The 13,459-nt window shown below is 37.8% G+C and overlaps 1 protein-coding gene across 1 annotated transcript; it reads right to left on the bottom strand.

The window, feature by feature from the left end:
• Positions 1-2,408: 2,408 nt before the first annotated feature.
• LOC110022784 (pectinesterase-like) lies at positions 2,409-4,341 on the bottom strand. The gene is made up of 3 exons (XM_020721890.1): positions 3,639-4,341; positions 3,334-3,591; positions 2,409-3,262 (listed from the first exon to the last, which is right to left on the bottom strand). The coding sequence occupies exons 1-3, from the start codon at positions 4,309-4,311 to the stop codon at positions 2,571-2,573; spliced, it is 1,623 nt and encodes a 540-aa protein (XP_020577549.1). The 5' UTR covers positions 4,312-4,341; the 3' UTR covers positions 2,409-2,570.
• Between the last annotated feature and the right edge of the window lie 9,118 nt (positions 4,342-13,459).

A 13,459-nucleotide genomic window follows, 5' to 3' on the forward strand; every position in this document is an offset into this window, starting at 1 on the left:
TGTTCGTGTTCGGCTCGTTTACATTTCGAGCTTAAAAATTTGTTCGTGTTCAGCTCGTTAGGCTTAACGAACGAGCCGAACACGAGCTGCTTAACTAGCCGAACACGAGCTGTTCGCGAACAACGAGCCAAATTGACAGCCCTAATAGCTCCCATCCGGCAAAGGTGAGGAAGGTAGGGTTATGGTTAATTTTAATTGTTAACCTGTCATGGTTGGAAAATTTTAGGTAAAAATGAAGAAAAAATATTAGATCAGACGTACAGTTGCGTTTGAAGTTTATTGATATGTGAACACATGGAGATGATAAAAAAAAAATTTAAAAATCATTTTAACATAAGAGAATATTTTTCGTATTATTACGCATTATTCAGGTGTTATTATGATCATAATCATGTGTTACTGTGTTCTGAAAATATTTCCGGTGTTATAATAACACAATAATACATAAATATCACCACAATAACACCTGAATAACGTGAAATAATACAAGAAAAATATTCTAATCAGGCTGGATCACAAAAAAAACACGTCCGTTTTCTTGAACTTGCTTGTTCACATATAGTTAGGGGTGTAAACGAGCCGAACACGAGCGAGCTCCCCGTAGGGCAAACAAGGATATTGTCGGGCTCTTTGACTCATTTTATATATTATAACTAAAGGGTTACAAGAGAGATAAGGAGAGAGATCCTCTCACGGAGTATATGTTTAGAGAATAAAGCAAAAAATCCTTTTACAAGTATTGAAGCTCTATTTACATTGATAAACATATATATCCCTTTTTTAATTGGGGTTACATGACAATATTGTCATTTCTTGTATCTTTTCGTATCTGTAATTGATTTTGACATCTTTTAATGTATCTAGACCTTCCGGTCGCCAAGTCCTCAAATTGGTCGACCGAGTTGGTATCAATAGACTATTTTGTTTGATTGTCGGTTGATCTTCGATTTGAGAATTCGGTCAGCTTTAAGAGTGGTAGTTGGTGGGCCCTAGTGTGGTCGATCACCTTGTTTACTCCTTGAAGATCTTTGGGTGAAGTGTTGCGAGGGTCTCACAATAATACTTATGAGATTGTTGAGGGTATTAGATATTTGTTCAGTCGCTGGGGTGAATTTTTGTTTGTTTTCGGCTAGTCTGGGTGACCCTAAGGTAGTTGGAATTGGTCTTCAGTCGATTAGCGGTTATTCAGTCGTCCACAAGCCATTCAGTCGGTTGACGTTTCTTCAGCCAATCGGTTTTATGAGTACTTGCAGCTTTTGTTAGAGGGATATTACTTATTTATCTCTATTAATCTAGGTTGTTAGATTGTCTAAATATTAGACCTTTTTTTGAGTGCAGGGAACATGTCAAAACTAAAATTGATGTTGTCAAAAGTTGAAATATTTTTTATTCATTTTATTAATATATAGGGCCATATGAGCACCCTTGATGTGGATGCATTCCAACATATGTTTTATTGCTGAAAATCATAAATAGTTCAAGAAAGTGTTAAAACAGAGAATTCAGCGCATGTCCGTATTTATTGTATTTTTTTATGTAACATAAATATTGCATTTATAATTTGTATAAAGCTAGATGTTAAAATATAAAATTAATATACTAATTTTAGAACGTCAATTCTTATCCAATACTCGCATATAAAATAAAAATAAAAAATAAAAAATAAAAAATAAAAAATAAAAAATAACATTAGTTTATTTTCACATGTCAGGTTCGATTATGAAAACTTTTATCATCATTAATGATTAAGACAGATTAAGAGAAACTGCGCATAAGACAAAGTTCACATCACTATTAGCATCATTTCAACAATCAATAGCTCCCATCCGGCAAAGGTGAGGAAGGTAGGGCTATGGTTAATTTTAATTGTTAACCTGTCATGGTTGGAAAATTTTAGGTAAAAATGAAGAAAAAATATTACATCAGACGTTTGAAGTTTATTGATATGTGAACACATGAAGATGACATAAAAAAATTTAAAAAACTATTTTAACATAAGAGAATATTTTTCCTGTGTTATTACGTATTATTCAGGTGTTATTGTGATAGTAATCATATGTTATTGTGTTCTGAAAATATTTCCGGTGTTATAATAACACAATAATACATAAATATCACCACAATAACACCTAAATAACGTGAAATAATACAAGAAGAATATTCTACTGTTATCGGGCTGGATAAAAAAAAAACACGTCCATCTTCTTGAACTTACTTGTTCACATATAGTAGACTCTAAAATTAACTCTATGAGTCAGTCTATGTAATATTTTTCTAAAAAGGAACTAGTAGACTCTAAAATTAACTCTACCTATTTCTGAGTCAGTCTATGTAATATTTTTCTAAAAAGGAACTACGCATTAAAAAAAAAGACGGAGCATTAGTCATAACAAACGCAAAATAAGACAAAAGTCATACAGCTCCTTAATATCGCAGAGCCACCTCATTAGTACATAGACCATATCATTCAATCATATCATCCACATGGCATAATTCAAAGACCCTCGGTAAGCGTGACACCTGTACTACATAGACCATATTATTCGATCAGATCATCCACATGGCATACTTCAAAGACCCTCGGTAAACGTGACACCTGTGCTCCCAATCCACTCCCCTCCCTGAATCAGCTCCGCCACCGTAAATTGGCGGGCAACTTTCTGATCAGTGATCACGTGATACCCCTTCCACTTCACCCGTCCGGCCGTTCCCGCACCTGGTCCAGAATCCTGATACTCCCCATAGAACAAAGTGTCCAGCGCAAAATCACCATCCCACTCCAACCACCCTTTCGGATTCACATGATCATCAATATACGACTGCAGCACCACCGTCCTCGAGTACTGCTTCCATGGCCGCCCCAGATAGGTGGAAAATGAACCCGTAATCGGCTTCAGCTCCGACGACGGCACCAATCTGCAGTTTTGGATTGAAGTCCCCGTGTTCTGGTTCGGGTCGATCCGTCCCTGTGCTGTTATGGCGTTCTTTTGGCCGGCCATTGGTTTGCGAGCCTCCAACACAGAGTTCTGAAACACCACCCCAGCGTTGCCGAAGATGAAATCCACGGTTCCGGATATCTGCGAGTCGCGGTAGAATTGACGGAGAGAGTGCGTGTAGAGTGTGTCCTGATACGCTTTTAATTGGCACCGGTTTACTACGGACCGATCTGCATTGATCCGGAGAGCCACGGCTTGGTGCTTCTCTGGACCGGCCGTGTTCTCCACGCCTAAATCTTGAAGCACGAATCCGTCGCCCATCGCCGCTGCACATAAACAAGTTATAATCATTCACGCCCGTTTGTTTATTGATTGAATTTGAGCGAGTCAAACAAACCTAATGTGGCAGAATTGTAGGTGGTGGACCCGTCAACGACGTTTAAGCTCCCTGTTATGATGGTGGCGCTCTGTCCATCTCCGACGATCATCAAATTCTTCTTCTTCTTGCTTACAATAACATTTTCTTTGTAAGTCCCCTTCTTCACATAAATTACAAACCGACTCTTTCCGTTATCGGGCGACGCGTCAACAGCGGCCTGAATGGTTTTATAGTTCCCGCCGCCGCCTGCGGCGACGGTCACGTCAGCCGTAATCGCTGCCAGAGAGGGTGACTCTAGAAGCTTCCGGTCGGCTGGGGTCAACCCAGGGGGGAGAGCCGCTCTAGAAGCTTCCGGTCGGCTGGTGTCACCCAAGCGGGGAGCGCCGTTATGGTTTCTGTTGCATCGCCATCATCAACCGTGATGGCGCGGAGGACGGCGAGGGCGGCGCTGGCCTGAGCTGTGAGGGAGTCAAGATGAGATTTTAATGGCGACGAGGTCTTCAGGCCGTCAAGGCATGTGTCGTGGTTGGTGAGCACGGCGCTGAGCCAGGTGCGGACATCCTCATAAGATCCGGCGGCGATGGCGGCGTTGGAGCTCAGAATGCGGTCGCGGGAGAGATCGAGGAGCTCGATGCAGTCGCTGATGTGGGGATCGTTTGACTGGCGGAGGAAATTTGTGGATTGGGAGAGGGAGGCGTGGATGTCGAGGAGGGAGCGGCGGAGGAGGGAGTGGAGGAGGGAGGCTGGTGATCGGGCGGCTGAGGTTAGGTCTGACAGGAGGGCGGTGCAGGAGTTGAAGTTGGGGGAGTGGATGCAGAGATCGGACGGCTGTTCGTTGTTTAGGGCAAGATGGACGGTTAGATGGTAAGGAGCGAAGATAATGAGAGAGATGAGAGTGGCCAGTGAAAGGAGAATGAACAAGGGTTTGAAAAAGGAGCGAGATTTGTGGGCGGGATAAGGAAGAAGGGGGTCCTCAATGTTTCTTGAAGATGCCATTAGCTTTATTTCGTGTGAGGACTTTACGATGGGTTTTGAAGGTATTTATAGAACTAAAAGTGCAAAGCTTTGCCTTTTATTTGTTTATTAATTTATAAAATTAATATTTTTTTAACAATTATATTAAGTGTGATTATTAGAAAATAGAAATTTACGAGAGTAAAATTAAAAGCAAAATATATATGGGACATCACAAAGAGATTAAATTATTATCTCTGGTGTATGTATGTTTGGACAATGACGATGATCTGAATACACAAAATACACGATGATATGACTGAATTATCAACATTGTCCAGATGTGTATTTATCAAGCATAATAATTTTTCAAAAAAGGGAGATGAATGAAGTTGCCCTAGGCTTCAAAATTTTTTTATATAGAGAGTCGTAATATATTAATATAAAGTATAATAATAATAATAATAATAATAATAATATTTTAAATATCTCATTTAAGGAATGATGTTTTAATTTATTTATATCATTAATGAGCGTGATAAACTAATTCTATTTATTTTATGAATTATTTGTAATTTTGATAATATTCAAATTTCGAATCATTTTAGCATGTAAGATTTTGTATCGTTCGTGAGTACATATAAATCATTAAGAGGGTGTTTTTGTAGAAAAAATGTTGAAGAGAGAGAGAGATCAATGTAATATCTAATAAAAGTCTCAGAAATTACCTATTGAACTTGAGTCTTTGATAAGCCGAAATATAAGGCTTGCTCAAAGCTACAAGTATTTGGAGAGAGAAATAGAGAGATCTATCCCTAGAAACCTAAAAAAATTCTTAAAAAAAAGGAGGGAGAGTCCTTTTTCTCTTAGCTTGACCCTTTTCATACAAGAAACAATAATAATAATATACTTATTATTGTATGATTCACATCTGAGGCGTCTTAATGAAAATATTGTGATGTGGATGTGAGACGACGCTCTTAAAACTAAATGGACATGCATCCTTTGTGTTTTCGTTCTTTACAGTTGAGCTTTTTTATGTCGCCGGTTTGTCGTATTGTTGGCGTATAATTCTCTTTGCAAATAAGTCTCCATTTTGAGAAGAATCGAAGAGAAATAAAATTCGGCGAAAATAGATAAATTGTTTAAAAAGAACGTGGATAACTTTCATAAAATAGCCTTCGAGCGATAACCCAAGAGCTTACGTTCGAAATATCGGATAAAAAAAGTCATAGAAACATATCTATGAAGAAAAGTCCTATAAAAGCAACCACAACCAGAGAATCAAGCTTTTGTGCTTGCTCTGGGTCAAGAGCAGCTCCCAAAGGAATGTATTACTTAGGTTAATTATATCTTGGGGGATGTCTAAGAATACTCTCGATAAAAAGAGTTTTGTTTATATTATTTTTTATCCGGTTATTTAGGAAACCAAATGATTTTGATCATTTTGAGCGGGAGAATTCAGATGCTTTCAACACCTGTAACAGGTCATAGAGCAGATGGGAAATCACCGTATCCACTACGAGCAGCGACGTCTAGGAATGCGGGGCCCACGAGATGATATCAACTATTTTTCAAATGAATGATAGGGCTAAAAAAAGGTGTCATCTGAGAGGGAGGAATCTTTAAACAGATAGAAGTGGTGAGGTGAAGATGTCATGGATTTGTTATCCTAAGTTATTGAGGCCCTAAGTCTATGTGATCGTGAAGGTTGTCGACTCAACCCGACAAGGGACCTCTTGTCAATTATCCATGAATTATGTCTTCTAAGAGAATCTCGGTAGTCCTAAGGCCAGAGGAAAGAGACCTTTAATTTCCTATCACTCTTTAAGTTGTGGGTGGAATAGGTACAAGCAGGACTTATACTCGTCAATTCAATGACGAAGATGTCGCTAACAAGGAGAAGAGGAGAGAGATTCACTTACATAGCTGGAACCACCTCTAACACCATAGTCATTCTAAACAATCTCTTATGTAGAAATTTATGCTTGGCTTAGTCAATTAAAGGAGCACGGGGAATCCTTCTCCAAGTGGGATGAAGCTCTCCTTTTTCACAAGAAGAAGAATATTTTCCTCCGAGAAGCTCCTCCACGATCTTCCCACACACTTCTCTCAAGAGTTTGATGGAGGAAGAAGAGAAATGAAGATGAAGGGAAGAAGATGAGTTTGAGGGAGAAGTTCCTCTCAAGCTTTCCACCACACTAAGGTTTTTTCTCCTCAACTTCTCTCGGTTGGATCAAAGGGGAATGGAGGGAAATGCTTTTCCCTAAGTCTAAGCTCTTTGACCCTTGCTCAACCCAAAATCCCTCTCGATGAGGCATATGATTGGCCAACATTCATAGTAGGAGGTTAAGCACTTTCATGTGACTTTTATCACCATTCCCCAAGTCCAATTTTGGCTCTTAGTGGGGTCAAAGGGTCAAAGTAATCCCAAAATCAGAACCTGGATCGGTCTAGGCACGGGTTTGCCAAAGTCGTGGCGCGGGTGCGTCGGGGTCGTGATGCGGGGGCAGCCAACTCTCTATCTTCCGGCGCATGTTCAGTGCAAGTGAGCTGAGGTTAAAGTTGGTGCACCCCAATTGCAGTGCGAACATGCCCAGTACACAACGCGGGTTCATCGTGCTTACGGTCTTCCTGCATGGGTCCAGTGCAAGTCCGGCACGGGTGCGCCAGATCATTGAATGCTTGGGTGTGTTGGGGCCAAAACTTGTCCTTTTGAAGTATTCGATGTGTTTATTGGTTCGTGCACCAAACAATAGAAATATCAATGTCCTTACCAGACAAAATCACGTTTCAGACCCGCTTGCGTTGTTTATTTTGTCATCTGAGGTCATACAGATAAATTTACCAATGATCGAGCCAATTTGAGTCTGATCATACGTGAAGTGACTTTGTCAACGTTTTGAGTCACGGGAACATGTGTATTAGAAAATACGATCACATAACACCAAAAGCATATGTCAGACTCGTAAGCCTTTAAAAATTAATGCCAACATGCTGATAATGTTGACCATCTCTAATAATCGTACTTCTCTAGGTGGGTAGGCTGCCACCATGGGTGAAGGGAATGATTTCAGTCATTCCAGGAGGTGGGCTCAGTTCAGCCACTTCGACAGGTAGATCTAGTTTAGCCATTTCAACAAATGAGCTCAGTTTAGCCATTTGAGTAGGTGGGCTGAGTTTAGTCACTTCAGTAAATGGGCACCATTATACACAAAATAATCCTATACAACTATATTTGTGTATACATTTAGTTCCCTGATTCTCTTGACCATTCAATTGGAGTTTTGTTAAAAGAATAAGAGAATGAAGGTTTTTACTCTGCAATGTGGATCTTTGGCTGCTTTCAAGTTTGATTGACTTAACGTCTCGAATCTTCAAGGCAAGAATTTAATGTTTTTTGATAAATGGATCTAATAGACCCTGGGCCTCAACAACTTTTCGACGATGACTCAAGTCATTCACTCTCATTAAGGAATTAGAACTGACCTTCGCCTGAGAAACTTTAGGCTTCACCTACAGGGAGTAATCTCTTGAGTAATGCCAATAAGAAAGACCTACTTTCTCCTTGGGCTCAATGGCTCGCTTATCAAAAATGATTATTTCAATTGTTTCTAGTTCAACATGTTGATATCCATTGAGACTTGTGGCGTAATGTTACTTGAGTTGCCTAAGAAAGAAAAGAAGATGCAAAAAAGTAACTTATATAATTGATAAAATTAATTGTAGTTGCTTAAAGTCTTATGTATATACTCTCATTGAGGTTACAAATGTGATGCAACCAAATAAAAAGCTTTACGTTATTGAAAGAAAGCATCACACTGCTTTGACAGAATTGTTGTAGCCATAAGCAAGAGCTCTGACATTTGAGATAAAATTCTGCTATCCCACATAGAAAAAAAAACTCTGCTGCATGAAGCAATTGACTCTTTTGAACTCAAAAAAGGAATCATGGAAGAAAATCAATCTCTCTAAGGGACATGATGTCCCTAGAGAGGGCCCTTCTTCAAGTTTGTCGCTAAAGGTTATAGGCACTTTGGATCCTTTCGTCGAGGCACCGTGGAGGGCTAGGTTGGCGGTTGAGGTTTCACCCTCTCTACTCGAATCTTGCTCACCGAGAAAGGCTTTCTTAGATTTGAATAATTTGGTAGAGTATTCGCTTCCAGATGGGATTAAGGAACAAGAAGAAACTAATGTGTTGGTTTTCTCCAAGTTTGATTCTTTTGGTGTGAATGTTTATCTTTGTTGACCTTTGAGTTATGATTTTTACAGTGAAATCTCATAAGTTTGTTTTTATAATGTAGATAAGGCTATGGAACGAGAACCTCCCTCAAAAATGATATTAGAAAATCCCATATCAGAAAAGGGAGATCCATTAATGATTCATGATGTCGAGGACGAAGCTAAGAATCATGAGAATGAAGGTTTGTTCCCATAAGGTAATGCAATGAGATTTCATCAACCAATCGCTTCATTCCTTACTGAATATGATACTTTGCTGCTTTCAGAGATGTCAATCAATCAAACCATGGAGGGCCTTAAGATGGAAACTACTGTAAAAGAGGACCCCATCCAGAGCTGCCCATTATTGATTTTCACGTTGTTGTAGAGAAGATGAGTCCAGTATTGCGGAGCTTCTAACTTCGATGATGTAATTTGCATCAGAGCCCAGTCCCATAATCGATTTCATCGTTCATTTAGTATTCGAGATAATTTGACTGACCATGTGGCTATGCTTGAGGGTGAACTCATGGATGTGTCATTGATTTAGAACGTGGAGAACTTGTTGCCAATTCAAAATCCTAAGAATGAAGGGTTGAATTCAAAGATGATTTTACCAAAGTTTTTCAGAGATTGGAAGTTGTGGAGGCCCAATTAACTTCTTTCCAACAACGTGAAGAGGATTTGTTGAAGCTTGGTGAATGTTGGACACAGTCGAGGTTGAATTAGTCTTTGTTTGGCAGCGTCTAGAGTTGGGCAATTCTAAAAATGGCTGGCTTCCGAATAGTGCTCTGACACCTTCATTAGGGATTCAACAACATAGAAGGCATAAAGAGCGTTGACTTGTATCCTTTCCACGAATAAACATGCAGTTAGTATTGATATAATGTCCTTGTTTTTAGAGTTCGACTTTGCACTTGTAGAAACTTTTATTTTTGGTAAACATTTCACTTGTTGATTTATATTGATCCATTTTTATCATGTAGTTTTTTTTTTTTTTTGGTGCATCTTAGTTCTTTAATGATTATTGTCCCAAATACAACTATACAACTAACAAGGCTTTTATCATGGTTACTTGATAGAGATCTTTTTAGACCCTAGGTCCCATATTTGAAGATCTGATTATTCTTAAATTGAGCCCATGTCACAATCTGATTTGATATAACCCATATAAACTAATAGATTATACTAAGTTAAATGTGCAACATATGCCCAAGATCTATTTAGAAAGAATTTCTTTTATCTTCTAATTCTCATTACACAAAACCACTAAGTCATCGATAATAGTATAAAAATAAAGCTAAAGGTCATCACAATATAATTTGCTTTATATAACTCAAATTTATTTACATCCAAAACATTTATATACATTGATCATGATTTTTGAATAAACCCAACAAGACTTACAAATTTATCATGATCACAAAATACATATATAAAATATACCTCTATCAACAAGTAATATAAGTGCACTCCACTGAATATTTACCCTTCCTTGAAAATAAGTGAACAGCTCCTTAGGTTACACAAAACCTACATAAATAGAACAATATATATGATTGCATCATAATCACGTAATATATGTTAAACAAGCAAGTATGTCGGTCACTGAACATGTATATGTATATTGTAAATTATGTACCTGTAATATGATATTAAATCACAATATTAGCAATATATAAAATGCATATCATCAAGCACAACTATCATCATACTTATACTATACAAGTTGAGTGTTTTGACTAATCATATGTGGTGTTTTCTCTGCACCAATCATAATAAAACAAGTACAATATCATATCATATAGTGTTAGTAAATACTGTCAGAACAATCAGTCAGGTGGCACAGTACACGGGACTCGTCACCCCTAGCCCGCCGGCACTCAGATCATATCATATAAACCCCTTATAACTCCAAAGATGTATCAAATTTACACCACTAACCCATTTAAATGAAAGCTTGTTAGCTCACCCTCATGTGTAGGAAAACATATCTCCGTCAACCTAAATCATAGTAGCCAACTTTTCTTACATACATACATTTCACAATATCATATCATTTCTAAGCAGTGATAATATATTAATCATCATAATTTACATGTAAAACATGTATCTAAACAAAATAAAGAGATCCACAGTATACAATAATATCATCAATCTGTATGTAATAGAAATTACATGTTAAGAATATATGCCGTCCTCTTTTTGTTATTATTTCATAATATACATAGTTTTAATTATACTTTTATAAAATTTTATATAACTTCAATTAATGAAAAACTTATATATGAGAAGACGTGTTTAACTTTTTATTTTTTTTAAGTAGGTGACTAGCATTATTGATGTGATATTTTTTCATGCTATGCATGTAAATATTAAAATATGGATCCTAGATATGTAAATACATGAGAATTTTGTGGTCTGCATGTAAATGCTCCAAAAGAAAGTTAATCCGAGCTAAAAGAAGCACGGGTTGCATGCGGAAACTGATGCTGAAAATAACTGCAGAAAAAATAAAAAGGCATTTATTCACGGTTTTCTAACACCAACGCTTTACTTCTGTTTACGTATCCAGCATTTAAATCTTTCAAATGACATCCAATAAGTGTTATGCAAACACGCAGGGATTGAGTGGTATGTATGTAAATCTTCCCAAAAAAAATAATGTTGCCGTATTATCTTAATAAATTAATCAAAAAATTTACTTACATATTACAAAATTTTTATATATTTATTTTTTATATTTTATTATATGATATTCTAATTTTAATATCTTCTATCAATTTTCATTAATATTAAAAATATGCTTTGCATGCATATATTTTAATATGATTCAAATATTAATGTGTTTTACAATCAAACACAAGTACAAGTATTTCGCCATTATATTAATAAATATATATATAATTACATGATATGTATGTAAATCTAGTTATCATTATTTTCTGAATGTTTATGAGAAAATTTAATTAAATTTAAAACTTTAAAAATAATTTTCTAGAACTACTCTCTCTCTAATGATGATGCATCATTAGTAAATTTTCACTATTTGACATAAATCTCAAGGCATGACACAATTCTTGAGGCTTTTACAAGCTTATATCAAATAGATCATGAGCCAAATCCAACGGGTCCAAGATCACTCAACACTTACACCATTAAGACACAAATGTCCATGAAACACCATCGGTCAAGGGATTTGTTCTGGGTAGTACAATAGAGTGGTATGGATTTCTGTCATATTTACAGGGGATGCTACTTCGAGACTGTATAAACAGAACCTTACTCATTCATGAAAGGGGAAGACCTAGGCCTAGTCGTGGTGAAAAAAGAAGATTTGTTGAATTCGAGTGTCGTTCTAGATTTGATGACTCTACGAACAATACTTGCTCCCGTAGTTGCTCTGCATCCTCGACCACAGCTCGTCGGTCTGCGTCGACCATCGTGGGTTGCCCCGCTGCTTGTCGCCATTGGTGGATCTTGCAGAATAACAACACACGCTGCAACAAAGCATCTTGTGGAATCATGAAGTACACACCCTAAACAACACACCCCAAAGATGGTGTAACAACACACCATGAATACGATGTAACGATGCACCATGAATCTAATGTAACAATATACCCCCAATTGAAGATCAGATGATAACTCCTAATGTCAATGACTTACACTCGTCGTACTCATGATGGTGACTTTTTTCAGACTTCTAAATTTCTCTCCTCGCTGCTTCCCCACTGGCCTTGGTCTCATACTGCTGCTCTTGCAGCTCCCTACTTGACCTATGTGACCAACTATGGCATACTTGGTTCATAGCTCACACAACTCCCGACTTTGGTCTTTGTGCCTACAAACGTTATTGCAACTCTCAAATCTGGCATCTGTGGCCTACGGACATTATTACAGCTCTCAACTTCGGCCTCCATGGCCTACAAATGTTATTACAGTTCATCATAGGGGTGTAAATGAGTCGAGTCGAGCTTGAGTCATGTCAAACTCAAGCTCGGTTCATTATTCAAAATGTGAACTCGAACTCGAATGGCGAGCTTGAGCTAACTTGTAGTGGTAGCAGTCAAATAACAAAGCGCCACACAAGCTCGAACTAAAAATTTAATTTTTTTTACAAGAGTTCACTGGAGAAGGTAATGGTAATTGAAGAAGGATACAACAACAGCTCACCGAATAAAGCATTGATATGACTAATGGTAGGCTAATCAAGCCGCCTTGCAAGCCAACTAGCAAAGCCGGAACGAGCTCGATATCATTTAATAAATGAGCTCAAGTTTGAGCTCCAGCTCAAGCTTGTGGCTCTATAAGCTCAACTCGTGAGCTTGTTAACGAGCCAAGCTCGAGAAGACTTGACTTATTTGCACCCCTGGTTCACCATCACGACCTATGTGAGCAACTACGAACTATATGGCTTACAGCTCACACAACTCTAAACTTTGGCATTATGGTCTACGTACGTTAGTGCAGCTTCATACTAAGGTCAATGTGACGAACTCCGTTATGGCCTCTGTGACTAATTGATGCTCTTGAAGGTAACAACAATGGCCTATATGGCCAACTACTACTATGACTTTCAATTACAGTATATACGACAAGCTGAGGTTATTGCAACAACTAAAAACAACATTTGTTGTAGCCCGATCACAACTATTAAAGCAGGACTACTATTATATTTTTGTAATTCTATTTTCTCTAATATTGAGAAAAAAGTGGACGCATGTACTCACAATTACATAGATGATTACTTCAATTGGGCCAAGCCCAACCGTTTTTTCCCCCTCCAAGTTTTTTCACATTAAAATAGTGATGTCTCCTCCTGTTACTTCTCTATTATCTATGTCCGTGTGCTGAATTTTTCGTACAACCCTAAGACGCTAATATATTACTCCACCGCCGCAAATCTCTCGACACGCAACATGTACTTCAAACAAAGTTATTGTTAAACTTGTGCACATTGATATGC

The sequence above is a fragment of the Phalaenopsis equestris genome, unplaced genomic scaffold, assembly GCF_001263595.1.
Source record: "Phalaenopsis equestris unplaced genomic scaffold, ASM126359v1 Scaffold000202, whole genome shotgun sequence".
In the NCBI taxonomy this organism is placed as follows: Eukaryota; Viridiplantae; Streptophyta; class Magnoliopsida; order Asparagales; family Orchidaceae; genus Phalaenopsis; species Phalaenopsis equestris.

Excerpts from the sequence above, each read along its gene's own strand:
- LOC110022784 (XM_020721890.1), bottom strand. The coding sequence starts at position 4,311 with ATGGCATCTTCAAGAAACATTGAGGACCCCCTTCTTCCTTATCCCGCC. Across the intron at positions 3,592-3,638 it reads AGAGCGGCTCTCCCCCCTGG|CGATTACGGCTGACGTGACC; the intron begins GTTGACCCCAGC and ends CCTCTCTGGCAG. Across the intron at positions 3,263-3,333 it reads CTACAATTCTGCCACATTAG|CGGCGATGGGCGACGGATTC; the intron begins GTTTGTTTGACT and ends GTTTATGTGCAG.